Source organism: Manis javanica, chromosome 2 (genome assembly GCF_040802235.1).
Source record: "Manis javanica isolate MJ-LG chromosome 2, MJ_LKY, whole genome shotgun sequence".
In the NCBI taxonomy this organism is placed as follows: Eukaryota; Metazoa; Chordata; class Mammalia; order Pholidota; family Manidae; genus Manis; species Manis javanica.
The window spans coordinates 130,618,606-130,635,015 of record NC_133157.1 but is presented as its reverse complement, the minus strand read 5'-3'; the positions used below and the strand labels follow the sequence as shown (position 1 = coordinate 130,635,015).

The window sequence follows — 16,410 nt, the reverse complement described above, 5'->3', positions numbered from 1 at the left end:
TATTATTTCTACCAAACTGTGCTCATTGGGTTCCACGGAGACAATGGCTGGGTCTAAAAACAGGCAGAATGGTACATCATGTGACTGGTGCTCTTGAGGCCACATGTCAGGGCGGTGGTTTTCATACAGAAGAGCAGCTAGCGGGAAACTGTTAAGGACAGAGCAGCATTTCTGGGGTCCAGGTCACACTTCTAGTAGGCAGTAGTGTTGCAGCTTGGTACACCTCACACAAAGACACCCAACTGCATGCCCCCAGCCAAGGTGTGAGAGCCTTTCCTCTGAGTGTCCACGGGACCAAAGCACTGGCCGTGCTGAGGCTACTGGTTTTAAGATATTAATAGCTCTTTGTTCTATTTTAAATTCTCACTTGTTTAAAAAATGGGAGAGTTTAATACCAAAAATTAATTCCATTAAGTGTTTTCTGAACTTGAAACTCTCAGGTCACACATGCCCCCTCCAATCCCCAGGGCTTGATGTTTAGCAAGTCTGTGGTGAAGGTCAAGAATCTGCAGTTTATCTAAACCTCTTAAATGGCTCTGAGGAGGGGTTCTGCTGGCCACACTTTGAGAACACCTCAAGGGCAGGGGAGCCAAAAGAGGTCATTTTCACCTTCTGGGCTGCAAGACACAGGTTCACATTTTTAAAAGACCAAGAATATTCCTGTTGTTTCTTTATTTGTTTGAATGAAAAGCAAACTGAGACGGTAAGGCCCACATCTGGAAGAAGGAGAAGAATCACACTGAAAATCTTCATTATTTAATCAATGTACAAAACATAGATATGGGGGAAATAACATTAATAATCAATATGTGCTGTGTTCTGCCTCAGGTGCAGGAAAGGGAAATCATTAACTTTAGGGTTTCATAGTCCCATGGTTAACAAAGTGAAGAATAAAGTTAGGTTTCTATCATGACCAAAAAAAAAAAAAAAACATAGACATAATCCAGAGGTTCAAAGGACTCCAAAACTTGCAGGCTCCCAAGTAGCAGTGCTGGATCCCAGGAACAGAGAAGGAAAAATGTGCTCTTTGTTAACAGTGCCCCTTTAATTTATGGTGGAGCTGGGGATCTTGCTTGATTTGATTTCCTTTTTCTTGCAATCAAGGCAACTCTACCCACTAATGTATAATGTCTTGGAAAGAAAGCATGACCCTTCAGCTTAATGTTCATTTCCATCAGTCACATTGCCTCAGAGACTTTGCCCTGCTTCCTCATAGTCCTTCTCCAGGGCTGCCAAATCTTCTCTGGCCTCTAAGAACTCGCCTTCCTCCATGCCTTCTCTGATGTACCAATGTAGAAATGCCCTCTTGGCATACATGAGGTCAAACTTGTAGTCTAGGCGGGCCCAGGCATCCACAATGGCTGTGGTGTTGCTGAGCAGGCAGACAGCCCGCTGGACCTTGGCCAGTTCTCCCCCTGGCATCACCATGGGGGGCTGAGGGTTGATGCCTACCTTGAAACCAGTGGGGCACCAATCTACAAACTGCACAGAATTCCTTGACTTGATGGCTGCAATTGCTGTATTCACATCCTTAGGGACCACATCTCCTCTGTAGAGTAGGCAGCAGGCCATATACTTCCCCAAGCGAGGATCACACTTGACCAGCTGGTTGGAAGACTCAAAGCAAGCAGCAGTGATGTCTGACACAGAGAACTCCTCATGGTAGGCACTGTCAGCAGAGATGATGGGAGCAAAGGTTGTCATGGGGAAATGTATTCTCGGATAAGGTACTAGGTTGGTCTGGAATTCAATTAGGTCCACATTCAAGGGCCCTTCAAATCGTAGGGAAGCCGTGATGGAAGATACCACCTGACCTATAAGCCTATTAATGCTGGCATAAGAGGGGCGTTCAGCACCAAGTTTATGATGGCAAATGTCATAGATCGCCTCATTGTCCACCATGAAGGTGCAGTCCAAGTGCTCTATGGTGGAGTGGGTGGTTAGGATAGAGTTGTAAGGCTCTACGACAGCAGTGGAGATCCTGGGGGCTGGGTAGACAGAGAACTCCAATTTTGTCTTTCTGTCATATTCTGCCGAGAGCTGCTTCAGTAAGAGGGATGTAAATCCTGATCCGGTGCCTCCTCCAAAGCTTCGGAAAATCAAAAATCCCTGCAGCCCACTGCACTGTTCTGCCTGGGGAAAGTGAATGAGATGTGAGAACTCAGCCAAGTTAACCAGAAGCCAGGGTGGTGGTGATACAAGTTCCTAAAAAAAACAAAAACCTTAAGAAAGGACTGGTTTTACCACACTCAAGTCCAGACAAATATCCATGAGGGAACACATTTGAGGGGCAAGTTCTGTAGTGGGGGAAGCACTTTAGAGTGTTACTCCAAGTTAAGTATAAACATTCAACTCTCTTTCGCTGCCCTCCATGGATTTACCTGTATGTGATGTAAAGCAAGGTCTTTATGAATAACAAAGAAGAGAAAATGACTAGCAAATGTTGAACTATCACTTTCCCTCCCAGTAGATGAAGTACATACCACTTCTACACCCAGCCTACTGGGCTTGTGTGAAGGCATGGCATCGCCTAAGGACTATGCCAAATGCCAAAATGTTTACCGGACAAGGAATTCTCCAGTCAGAGGTCCTTGGAGAGAAGAATTAACTGTTAGTAAACAGAGTCATCTTGAGGGGTGTGCCCTGAGCTAACTTTACAAACAGTGGTCACTATTGGAAATGACAAGTTTTAGCATGCTTTGGAAGTCTTGGATAACAAGATATACTATGAGCAGCAGAAGAGTAGATGGGGCACTGTCAATATGAAGGGGGAAATCCTGCCGTTTGCAACAACTCGGATGGACCTTGTGGGCCTGTGCTAAGTGAAATGGAATAAGTCAGAGGAAGACAAATATTGTACCATTTCATTTATATGTGGAATTTACAAAAGCCAAACTTGTAGAAAGAGAGAGGAGAAAGTAGTTGCCAGGGGCACAGGGGTCAGGGAGACAGGGGAATGTTGGTATAAGGGCACAAATTTTCAGCGAGAAGATGAATTGAGGTTCTTGGAATCTGATGTACAGCATGGTGACTGTAGTTGAAAACACTGTATTATATACTTAAAAGTTGCTAGGTGGGCAGATCTTAAATATTGTCACTACAAATAAAAAAAGAGAGAAAGGTAATCATGTGAGCTGATGGGTGGTTAAGTGTAGTATGGTAACCATTTCACCGTGTGTGTGTGTGTGTATAACACGTGTCAAATCATCACTCTGTACACCTTAAATTTACAGTGTTACACATCACTTATATCTCAATAAAGCTGTGAGGCGGGGAGGAAATAACACGGTTCCTCATAAGTCTAATGAGAGAGAAAAAGAAGATGGGGCTTTACAGTAAGTAAAGAGGGTTCTTTTGCACTTCGTAAGTAGCAAAGCCACTCAAAGCCAACACCAGGACGCCTCCCCACTGTGACAGCCTCAGGAGGCTCCAGGGTGCAGGCTGGGTGGTGTGACGTTGAGGCCAGAAAACACAGGGGCTACTGGGGAGGTGCCTGCAGACCCCCAGGCCCTTGGGTGTGGTCCTGCCTAAGGAGAAGGGAGCCACTCACCAGCTTTCGGATCCTCTCCAGCACGAGGTCAGTGATCTCTGACCCCACAGAATAGCGACCTCGGGCATAGTTGTTTGCAGCGTCTTCCTTTCCATTCACGAGCTGCTCGGGGTGGAAGAGGGAGCGGTACTTGCCAGCACGGATGCCATCTGCAGAGGGAGGGGAGGGTCAGTGTGCTTCACACCCTTCAGCTGCCAGCCCCCTGTTGATCCATGCATAGCCCTGTACCCTGACCCCCGGTCTTCCCCCACATGGTGGGAAAGGGATGGATTTAAACTGCTGACCCAGCCTTCCTCAGGCTTGTGCAAGGAACCAGCATTTGCCTATAAACTGACGGTATGTTTTCCCATCATGCCCCTTTCTTACTCTCTTAGGGCTGCCACAACAAATTACAACCCACTCAAACGAGACATTTTTTCTTTCACAGTTCAGGAGGCCAGAAGTCCAAAATCAAGGCATGGGCAGGGCTGGTTCCTTCTGGAGGTTCTGATGGAGAGACTATTCCATCCTCTGTCCAGCTCCTGGTGACTCTGACAGTCCTGTGGGTTCCTTAACTTACAGCCACATGCCCAGTCTCTGCCTGCACAGGTACCCCCTCTTTCCTGTCTTCTTCTCATAAGGACACAGGTCACTAGATTTAGGACTACCCTAATCCAGTATGACCCCATCTTAGCTAAGTACATCTACAAAGACCTGATTTCCAAATAAAGTCATATTCTGGGGTGCTAGGTGGAACTAGACTTTTGGGAGACACTATTTAACCCACTACACACCTGATGGTACCTTGGCATTCTAAGACAACTATTTCTATCTACAAACAGCCAACTGCACACTGGAAAGGCATGACAATCTGTATTATCCATATACTTTAAAAGAGGCTTTAACAAAGAAGGCCCATATGGCAACTCAAACGCCCACAAAACTCAAATGCAGTTCAAAATGTGTAATGCAGGGAAATTGGTGTTAAGATGTTGGCAGTATTGAATGTAACCAGTGCAACTCATGCTTAGTTTCACTGCCTTCAAACCCTGGGTAGCATGAGAAGACAGCAGAACACAGCGTGTCTGAGGCCTGGGTCCTAATCCCCCACCTTAGAATGCCCCGACAGCACAATTCCTCAGGAGTCACACAGCAGTGTTAGAGAGCTAAGGAGACTACAGTGGAAGTTCATGAATTAGTTTCCTGGGTTCACATCTTGCCTTCCTCATTTGACTACAGAGCAGTTACTTAGCAAATCTATGCCTCAATTATTTCATCTCACTAAGCAGGATATTAACAAGACCTGCCCTACTGAGTTATGAGGATTAAACAAGTTCTCAGGGCATGGTACATGGCCCACATAGCAACAGTTACACAAAGCAATAATAACACTGGCCTCATGGCATGTATTTATGCAGATCTGCCTCCCAGGCCTTGGCACCAGATATCTATAGTTAGTAGGAGAAGCTCACTGCTTAAGAACAAATGCTCTAATTTTCTAAGAGCAAGACAGTTTTCTCAATTCACCGTGCTCTCCTGCATATGACTGAATTCTTAAACCCAACTGTATACTCCCAAAGAAGCCTGCTTCATATGCACACCAAACTGCCACTCTAACTTCCTGCCATTTAGCACTTTGTTTGGAGACTTCAGTGCCTAGCCCAGCATCCTCAACCAGCATCTGCAGGGGCTTTGATGGTTTTTAAACACAATTATTGTATGGCTTTTTGGCTGCCTCACCTCCAATACCATTTAGCTCCTCTCCACTTGATTCTCCATCCCTTACAGCTGTCCCCTGCAAAGTCCTTTCTCTGTCCAAATTCCTGACTTCCCGCTACAAGGCCCATGGCCCAGACTCCTTTCTCATTGCCCTCCTGCCCACACCCTCCATTCCAGCCACACTGAACTATTAGGCTGCATGTTCCTCTACACCTCTGTGAATTTGCAAATTCTATTCCCTCAGGAGTAGACATCTGATGACTACCCAGTCAGCTTTCAAGCACCCTATTTGGCTTTTATAGGTCTGCACCTGACTGTGTGGGTTCTATGAACACCGAGACTATACAGGCCTCCAATGTCAAGAACAGTGCCTGGTACATGTGCTGGACAGAACAAGGAAAACCAGGGCCTCCTCCCTAAACCCTGGACCTTAGGCCTTTTTGTTTGGACAGCTCAGGACCCTCAAAATTACCCTCCTACCAGGCTATATTCTAAAGGATTAGGGAATTTCTTCTGGGTCTTGGCCTGCCCCTTTCTCTTCTCTTACTTGCTTAGCTTCTGATCTTGGGCCTTAAGCCTCCTATAGGCCTAGTATCTGTGCATTGGCACAAATTAAAATGTCTGCTACAATAATCCTAATACTGGGATGTGGCCTCTCACATGGCTCCTTCAGCTACATTTACTGAAATCCTCTGGGGACATATTCCACCTGTGACAGCAGACTCCAGCTAACTCCCATGTGTCTGAAACAAAAACTCAGATATTCTCTGATGACACTTATAACTCAAATCAGAACATACCACAATTGCTCTTCCTCACCTCTGTACTAGTCTCCTCTGTTCTTGAAGTTATCAACACCTCCTTATTTTTAATTCTTTCACAGCATCTACCAGAGTAAACACTAAATCTTTATTTAAGCATCTTGGCCTTGACAATTTGTAACTTCCACCTTTCAATAAAACCTCCTATCTTTTCCTTCACATTGACATCAATCCACTGTTCTGATGGATTGACTTCGTTTTGATAGGGAAATGGACTCCAATCAGTCCAGTATGTACAGATTGCATTTTCCAAAGAAGGCCACAACAAGATTTTTCATCTCACATGTGCTTCTAGAACCTATTTCCACATTAAGAGGTGAGGCTTATACCCCTTCCAGAGTAGATCTTTGTAACCACCTTGACCAGGTGAAAGTATCTGAAGTGACATCATGTGACTCCCAATGCTAGGTTATTACAGTACAATGAACCTCTGCCTTGTTCTCATGGGATGCTTGCTCTCACCATGCTGTGAGGAAGCCTAAGAAGCCCAGAGAGAGGCCCATGTCCTCCACAGCCCTGGCCTGGCTCTCAGCCAACAGCCTGAAACGGCCACCAAGGAGATGAGCCTTTTTCAAAGCAGATCCTCCAGGTCCCACTTGAGCCTTCCTAGCTGATACTACATGGAGCATAGAGAAGCTGTCCCCTCTGAGCCCTGTTCAAACTGCAGATTCATGGACAAAATAATGATCATTATTGTTTTAAACCACTCAGCTTAGAGCTAGTTTATTACACAGCAATAACTAATTAATACATAATCCCAAACCCAAATCCACCCTCCTCTCCACACTGGGGCCACTTCTCAACCCAGGATTGCTCCAGCTCCACTTCAAGTGTTTTTTGCAAAAGATACTACAAAGGCAGCCATTAATCATCATAGAATTGTATTGACTTTGCCCACAATTAGATTTATTTGGCTCCTTGCTTCTGTGGGATCATTTTCAAATATTCTACCCTTTATAAGAAGCTAATGTCAAATTTCAGGTTCTTTGTCAGAAGCTTCTAGCAATTGGCTTTCAAATCCAGGAGAAAATTTAAAGTTTTGTTTTGATAGATGTTTGTGGAGAAATGAAGAATTAATTTGCTTCGCCACACAGAAAAAGGCTCCACCAGTCTTCCCTCTGGGTGTGTTTGCCATGCTGCTCATCATAAGTGCCATCGAGTGATCCTCTAAATTTGGAAAAGGTCCACATGACGCCCTTTAGATAGATTTGTATAATCTGATAATCCCACCATTGGATACTTGGTGTGTTTGTTTTGATTGTGGGCCTGAAAAGTGCACTAGAATGTAAACTTACATTACCTATAACAGTTGGCTCCAGGTCCATGAAGAGTGCTCTGGGCACATGCTTCCCGGCTCTTGTCTCACAAAAGAAGGTATCAAAAGATGCATCCATATTATCCATTCTAGCACTTTCCAACTGATCCTTTTTACTGTTGAGAACAATGCCATCCGGCTGGATTCCATGTTCCAGACAATAGAGTTCCCAGCAAGCATCCCCAATCTGGATGCCAGCTTGGCCAATATGAATGGAAAGGCACTCCCTCTGAAATAAGCCACAGTAAGTTAGCACTGAGTGGGCCTTCTCAGATAACATGAGCTTCATCACTCAGCATTCAGACACCAAGCTAATCTAAGCCAACAAGAGAAATATATTATAAGGCTAATTAAAAGTGTCTCATGGAAGCCAAAAGCCAGGGTACAGGAACAGTTGAATTAAGGATAACAATTCCATTAAAAGGTTTCAACAACATAAACTAAGCACCTATTGTGTAATGGGCTAAGAACAAGTTAAGACTATGTATATATTATATACCATGTATGTATAAAATCAAGCTGTCTTACCCCCCAAAAAATTAGCTAGTTATTGGAAAGGCATAAAACCAAAATCAATGTACAGCCTTGACACAGTTTAAAACCCACTACAGATAAATTAAAGATGTTACTTTTTCATATCTTAAGATTTTTACATTTACTGTTCATATGTGCTCTTGATAAGGAAGGATGGCCTAAGCTTAAAAGTAGTGAAAAATTAATGGGGGGAATCTAGTAACCACAATGTTGCTCATGTGATTGTATATTAATGATATCAAAAAAAAATAAAAAGATTTTTAAAAGTAGTGAAAAATTCACCAAAGAAACATGCAATAGATTTGACAACTCCAAAATGTAAAAATTCTATACCATAATGAATACTGATGTATACAAAAATTGATTTATATACAGCCCTTCATATATAAGGGTTATATATAAAGCAGTTTTATATTCATCAGTTATAAAAGAAACACTTGCGACATCTACTAGATAAACAGGCAAACAACATAAACAAATGAATTACAAAAGAAAGAAATAATCTAAAACACAAAGATTAGGTACAATGGCATTCACAGTATTATTAACTATAAGAGTGAAAACATCTTCTTAACCATTCACCTACTGCTGGGCATTTAAAGGAAAATCATCAATACAGTAGTATGTTATGCATTATTACCCTTAATATTACCTTAATTAATATTATCTTAAATATTTACCCCCAAAAATGTATGAAGTGGGAAATGTTCATAACATATTAAGTACAGAGTACATAAGCTATATGTTGATTGTATATAAAGTATGTCAAATATATTTAAAACTAAGCATAGAAAACAGTCTTGAAAAATGCTAAGTATCGGCGGGGGGGACTTGATAATATGGGTGAATGTAGTAACCATAATGTTGCTCATGTGAAACCTTCATAAGATTGTGTATCAATGATACCTTAATGAAAAAAATGCAAAGTATTAACTCTAGTTATATCTGGGTAGTAAGTGGTCTTTTTGGTTTAAATTTCACGTTTTCCTTCACCCATATGAGCCCCCACATCTCCTATCCCACTTTTAAATCACTATCCACATTTTTTTTAATAGCAAACAACTCTTTTTGTAATTTAAACAGACACAGTTTTAGTAGACATCTAAGAGAGGGAAAGGAAAAGTTAAATCCTAAAAATCTAAAGGGATTACACTCACTGACTTTAATATCATTGAGCTTTGATTGCCAGGGTCATGGAACAAGTCTACACAGGTGGTCTTAGAGAGTGAGAAGGCCATTTTCTGCATCATCAGGGCCCTTCAGGAGGTTTGCCTGTTGATGTGCTAGGTAACCCTACCCCCTTTTCCCAAGGTCTGAGCGTCAGCTACAAAAAGCCTACCAGTCACGGGTGGGAGGGAGCTCTGGCTGGTCACACCCCTGCAATCTGACTTGGACTCTGTTCCTGCTCAGCCCCATCAAACCTTGTACTTGTCTCCTTGATTCTCAAGGTACAACACAGCTCTCTTTCCTCTTTGAAGAATTCAAGTTCACTGCTTGAGCAGAGCTCCCTCTTGTGTTACTTTTCTACAATTATCAGTCTTATGACAGTGGTTGTGAACTCAAATTGCAATGCACTTAGTACCAATCAATACTCCCACCTTTATCTGGCACATAAAAATCAAAACAACACATTCCATCATAAACAGGTTTCTACCACCCCTATCTGCAAAGAACAGTTTCATTCCTTTCACCTGTGGGACTTAAAATGATCCCAGTACATTGTAGGCTACTGTAAACAGATCAGACTCACCTAAATCCCTAGTTGTAGGTAAAAATTTAAAGGTTAGGGGGCATTTTGTGTCTCTACATCATTGAAACCATGTACATGTAGATTTCTCTCACAGCAGTCTTCCTCAGCTGTTTACTACCCAGTTGTGTGTGGTGCCCACATGCCATGTGCTCATAATACCAACATAAAAAAACAACTGCTGCTTTGCATGTGATCTGCTACCCACATAGTTCAGACAGAGGAGTGATACTGTCCTTTTTAATTTGGCAGGAATACTTGGCCCAGGAAGAATCAACTTTGCCCTTCCTGGTTTGAGAAGCAACTGAGCTTACAACATCACTCTGTTCCAAGGTAACGAAGGCGTCTTCACCTTATTCTTCCCTCCTTTCCAAACTATGTGTTAAAATATTAGTCACACTCTAAGACTATAAAATGCCCACTGAATATCAACATTGGTAAGTCACAGCACATTAATATATGCTACAACAAGCTTCTTTGAATTACTAGAAAGGCATAATCTTCTAGTTAACTCTTTTTTTGAGATATACAGGAACTGCAGATTCATACACAGTTGTAAGAAATAATACAGAAAGATCTCATGGGCCCCTTAGCCATTTCCCTCAATGGAAATATCTTGCAAGACTATAGTACAATATCACACCCATAATACTGACATTGATACACTTAAGACAGGATATTTCCATCCCTCATGTGGGAAGGCATAATTTTAAGAGCAAAACAATTTAAACATCTTTACAATGTCAAAGAGAGGGTCCAATGAGGTGAGAAGATCAAAGATGAAAAAGCAGTTTGAAAGGTTTCCATTTAAGAATTAAAAATTCTAAGATGTTAAACATTTGTATGACTGACACATAAGTGATTAAAGGGACAGTGGATCTTAAAAGGTGCCCCCGAACAGAATCACTGTAAGCTGTAAGTAACTATCATCATCATTGTCCCCAAAGAACTCCAGAGAGGACAGAGAAGATGTTGCACTTTACCCTGCCAGGCATTTATGAGCTTAGCAATGGAAACCTGGGTCTGAAGTCCCCAGAAACTCTAAAAGCATAGTTAAAAGTGAAATGATTGATTCCTATAGGAGAATCAGAACACCAGGTCTCAAACAAGCACAGAAACTGAAGGAAACAGAGGTGCTCACTTCAGCACTTCAATTAAGTGAACAACTTCAAATCAACAACTTTTCCAAAAGCAGCAAAAGTGAAGATGAATAGAGGAGAGCCTGTGCAGATCTGCACCCAACATGGATATTGCAAGAACCAAATGTCTTCTCACGTATTAAGAATTAAGTAAAGAATTGTTTGGTGGGAAGAGGGCCAAATATGGAGTCAAACCTGCTACAACAGCAAAGCAACACTGCCAGCACCCTAGGAGTACAGTAGCCACTTACCATGCCCTTGGGAAGGCGCTCCACTGCCCGCAGGAGTGACGGAGAAGTGCACCCAGGTAAGCTTTATCACAGGTCAGGAAATGACCCCACCTGCGGACTGAGACACCTGCTCCACTTAAAGCAGTACAGACTCTTCGCCATTTTGTCAGTTCAGTCTCAGAGTAGTGGAGGTGGGCCTGAACAACCTGAACTAAGTTTGTGCACGACTACAGATGAATTACTTCCACCTTATCCCTGGATTGAAAATAACAAATGCATTTTTAAAAAATTCACCTCATATAATTAAGAATGTACTAAGCATTTATGGGGAAAGGAAAGTGTCTGAGTAGAATCTGCTGTGCCAGCAAGGAGCTCTTTCTATTGCTTAAGTACTGTACGAATATCTATTCCTTAAATAAGATTCAAACAATCCCTAATACATAAGGCAAACCAAAAAAGTGGCCTTTTTACCTCTACCTTTCACCCATGCACCTGGACCACCACCACTTCCAAGTATATGGGGATAGTCTAGGTTTTTATTATTTATTTTATTTTTAATTATATCATACATTTTTTTTTGGTTCATTAATTTCAGAGAACATACTCTAAATAATTTCTCTCTTTATATACTTAAGACATCCTTTATATTCTGCTATATGGTCAGTTTTTTAAAATGTTCTGTGAATGCTTGAAAAGAATGTGTATTCTGGAGTTGTTGGATGCAATGGAGATATATGCATCTCCATTACATCAAACTCATTTATTGTGTAGTCTGAATTTTGAGTACTGATTGTTTTTAAAGATGTATTAAAATTTCCAATTATGATTGTTGATTTGTCTATTATTTCTTTATCTGACAATTTTTGCAGAATGTTATTAAAAGCATGTGAATTTTAAATTGTTATAGTTCCTGAAGAATTGAAACTTTTTGTACCATTTTTAAATAACTATCTTAACTGGATTTTTGCCTTAAAGTTTGTATTATTGAATATTAATAGTATTGAACTACAATTAATATTATTGAATATTAATAAAGAATTACTCTTTAATGTTGTTTTCTTGGTTAATGTTTGAATATCTTTTTCTACTTTTTATATTCTTACATTCTTTACATTTTTCATTGTTCTCACATTTTTTATGTGTCCTTTGTAAACACATTATGATTTTTTTCTATTTTTGTCTTTAACTTGAAGAATTTAGTCCATTACATTTAATGCAATAACTCATATAGTTGAGTTTAGATAGAGTGTTTACTTCTGTGCTGTTTGTCTTCATATCCTAGGTTATCTTTTGCAAGAAAAGGGTAGAGATATTGATTAAATTTAGATATGTAGTAATATCTTGGATAATTGCTAAAAATAGAAATGGAGTGTTTAGCTTTCAAATAGAATAAGGAAAAAGGAACAATAAAAATGCTTCACTACCCCAAAGAAATGAGAACATATGTCCACAAAAATTTGTAAACAAACATTCATAGCAGCATTTTTGTAAGGGCAAAAGTGGAAATAACTCAAATGTCCATCATCTGGTGAATAGATAAATAAAAGTGGTATATCCATACAAGGGAATACTATTTAGCAGTAAAAAGGAATGATAACGATATGTGGTACACCATGGATGAACTTTGAAAACATGCTAAGTGAAAAAAGCCAGACACAATGACCACGTATTATACAATTCTAAATTTTAGCAATTATCCAAGATATTACAACATACCTAAATTTAATCAATATCTTTACCCTCTTCTTGCACAACACCCTTTTCTTAGACCTTAGAATAAGTGAATTCCATTTATCATTCTTCTGTGTGTTTTTTTTGTTATTGTTGTCGTGTATTTGTTTGCAAGGTAGTATTGTTGGTTTAAACAATGTTTTAGATTCACCCACATATTTACCACTTTCTTTGCTTTGCATTCCTTCTCCCATTTCAGATTTTACTTTTCTTACTTGGGCCTGAAGTAAATCCTTTAGACTTTGAGAGCATCTTTCAGTTACAAACTTTTCTTTTTTTTTTTTTTGCTTTTGCCTGAAAATATCTTTATTTCACCCATATTCTTGAAAGGTATTTCGCTGGGTAGATTTCAATGCTGGTATTTATTCCTCAGTCTACTGTTGCATATGAGAAGCTGTCAGTATAAATCTTGTTCCTTTAAAGGTCTTTTCTCTCTGGCTCCTCTGGAATTTTTGTCTTTGTCCTTGGTTTCTTTGGTTTTACATAATGTGTCTTTATGTGGATTTCTTTATATTTGTTCTGCTTTGGATTCGCTGGGTTTAATGATCTGTTGGGCTTAATGATTCATGTCTCTCTTGAGTTTTGGAAAGTCCTCAGTCACTATTTTTTTAATATTGCTTTCTTCCCATATTCCCTTTCCTCTCCTTTTTGTTAGACCTTTTTTGCTGTACCTTGTAGAGTCCTTCACATCTTATATTTCCAATCTGAATGTCTATGCTACATTCTGGTTAATTTCTCCAACTATCATCCTGTTCACTCACTGTCTTTCTTTGGCTTTATATAATCTTTTAAAGTCATGCAGTGAGTTTTCTATTTTAATTACTGCATTTTTTTCATTTCTACAAGTTCTTCTAAGTTCTTTTTCAAATCTGCTCCATTATGCTTATTTTTTTGTAATTGTATACTTCCTGAAGATATTTTCCATCTTGTCTTTTATTTCTTTCGACATAGTAATTGTAAACATTTTTGTCTGATTATTCAGACAAAATCTTTGCAGGTCTGTTTTTTTCTGTCAGTTATGTCTTCTGATTCTTAACCAGCAGTGGTTTCTTTCCTTATCTGCTTGGTTTTTTCTGTGTGAGCTAGTGATTTTCCTTGAAAAATTATTTGAGGTAAGTCTCTGTAGTCTGGGATAAAAGTGTAGTTCTCCAGAGAGCATTGGCATTTTCAACAAGACACTTAAGGGATGTTTATTTGTTTAATTTTCAGACCATCCAAGTGATGTGATTCTGGATTGCCCACTGGTCTTAGTGCCAGCTTGTGGTCATAGCTTCTGAGAGACAGTCCCTCCTAATGCCCAGCCCTGCTCAATACCAAGGAAAATCCCCTTGTGGTCTCATGGGTGTTGTGGAGGTGGGTGGGTTTACCCTTATTCTGAAAGTATTTTGGTGGTTAAACTGTATGGTGAAAAGTCTCCTATTAAATTACCTCGGATCGGGCTCTAGGCATTGATTCCTCTCCCTTGCACCAGTTAAGTCCATGAACACTGAAATTTCCCTGTTTGGAAAGTACCTTTAACATAAAAGGAGTTTCTGGCCTCCACTTATCTTCTCATTTCCTCAAGATTTGGCCCAATAATTCTTTACTATCTGATTCATCAAAACCTCAAGATGATCTTTTGCACTTTAGTCAGCATTTTTTGTTTTGCTTAGTAATCAAAATGGTCTCAATAATTTATTGCATCATATTACTGGAGCTGGAACTCCATTTGTTTATTTTTAAATTTGTTTTGGATGTGTCTTAATATAGTGAGAGTCTCTGTCTTTCAATGGGAAAATGCAATATAATCACTTTTATTGTGATTACCTACATTTGGCTGGGTTTTCTATTAATAGAAGTTTTCTATTTCTTAATGCTTTCTTTTAACTATGCTTTTTTCTTTTTTCCATATTTTCCTCCTATTTGACAGATTGATTTTCATTATACCACAATTTTTCCTCTTGTGGTTTCAAAGTTGTAAGACATTTTTCAGTACTTCTAGCTGTTACTCTTAAATTTTTAATGTGTATACTTAATTATGTATGTTTATATACATATATTATCTCCATCATATGTATTTTAGTCCTTTAGAAATATTTTCCCTGAAACACACATATGCGTGCGTGCGCGCACACACACACACACACACACATTTTCAATACTCCCTTTTTAATCTCTACCCTTGCCCCCATTGCTTCCACTGATAATATTTTGGAACTTTAGTGCCAAAATGTTATTAAAATAAATTTTTTACCAACTCCCTAGTGGACATTTCTGTATTGTTTTACTTTAACTGCTACAAAGCAGTATTTCCTTCTTAATTTGGGGGGAAGGGTCTGATAAGGCAGAACAGAGATAGTTCTCAACTATGGGCATCTTACTCCCTAACTTCTTTCCCTTTTTAAAACTAAACATTCTTTACCTTGTGCTATAAATGTAATATAAGCTCAATACTTCACAATTAAAAAATTATAAAATATAAGTAAAAAAAATTAATACCCAAAGTCTGACCACATGGAGACATTTTAATTCATTTATCTCTTTTTCCTATTAAATCTCTTATAATTCATAACTCTGAATATACTAGATATACCTATACATTCCATGTTTTTATTTAAAAATTACAACATCTTATTTTATTCCACACTTCATAGTTAATTTTTATTGGCTGAAAATATTCTTTCCAGTGAATCAACCATAATTAACCATTTCCTTATCATTGGTTTTTAGATTGCCTTTATTTACTCTTTCTGATATCATAAACAACCATGCCATTAATATCTTCATGTTGTAGGAGAAACAAAACTTCAGTTCTACCCTGTTAGGGTGTCCAGCTGGGCATGACAGTTAAAATGACAGAAGACAGATTAATAGGAGAAAAGTAAAGGGATTTTCACACAAACAAGGGAGCTCCATAGGACAACGAAGACCCACAGGAGTGGCAAAATCTTAGTGCTTATTTATATACTAGAGTAGGTGAAGAGAGGCAATTGTGGGAAAGTAACTAAAATATATAAAGAGATCAAAGGAAGATGTTATTTTAATAAAGTCTGTATGTACATTATTCTCTCTCCCTTGACTTCTCCCCATCTCCAGGAATAAGAATGTTTCTTTCCTCCTGGTATAGAAAGGGCAGTTTTCACACCAGAACTTCATCTGCTTTCAGGAAAAAAAGGAGGCCAGAATGCCCTCCCTGCACCTGGTGTTCTTCAACTGTCTGTAGCGCAAAAATAATCCTAATGCCACAGTAGCATATTAGGATGGCATATTCTGCCACCCTTCAGTGCCTATGAAATTTTATTTCTTAGGATAGATTCCTAAGTGTCAAAGGAAAAGTTATTTTTGAAAGACTTTGATACCAAAAAAAGCAATATTTAAATTCAAAGAATGTGCTATTTAACAACTTCATTATTTGAGAAGGTCCATTATTTGACGTTGTGCCTTTTGCTGCCTTCTTATAATTAAGAGGATGAAGGCACTTTCACTCCTCCCCATTGGGAAGCAGGAGGGCTCAAAATTAGGTTTTACTGGTTTCCTAGGCAGCCCTGAGAACACATTTCCCTTTCCTTTGATAACTGGGATTTCTCTTACTTTAATAATTTGGTGTGTATGCGATCACCACCACCACCTCATATTCGTTCATTACTTTCTACCTCTCTTCTCCTC

At 39.5% G+C, this 16,410-nt stretch overlaps 1 protein-coding gene across 1 annotated transcript; it reads right to left on the bottom strand.

Annotated features, from left to right (window-relative positions):
• Positions 1 to 737: 737 nt before the first annotated feature.
• Positions 738 to 11,342, bottom strand: LOC108383873 (tubulin alpha chain-like 3). Its single transcript, XM_073229447.1, has 4 exons — positions 11,056 to 11,342; positions 7,370 to 7,613; positions 3,551 to 3,699; positions 738 to 2,133 (listed from the first exon to the last, which is right to left on the bottom strand). The coding sequence occupies exons 1-4, from the start codon at positions 11,056 to 11,058 to the stop codon at positions 1,189 to 1,191; spliced, it is 1,341 nt and encodes a 446-aa protein (XP_073085548.1). The 5' UTR covers positions 11,059 to 11,342; the 3' UTR covers positions 738 to 1,188.
• Positions 11,343 to 16,410: the final 5,068 nt, after the last annotated feature.

Bases quoted from the DNA above. Each gene is read 5' to 3' on its own strand.
- LOC108383873 (XM_073229447.1), bottom strand. The intron at 3,700-7,369 runs GTAATGTAAGTT...CTCCCTCTGCAG, and splicing joins CCTGGAGCCAACTGTTATAG to ATGGCATCCGTGCTGGCAAG. The intron at 2,134-3,550 runs GTGAGTGGCTCC...CACTTTCCCCAG, and splicing joins TGGAGAGGATCCGAAAGCTG to GCAGAACAGTGCAGTGGGCT.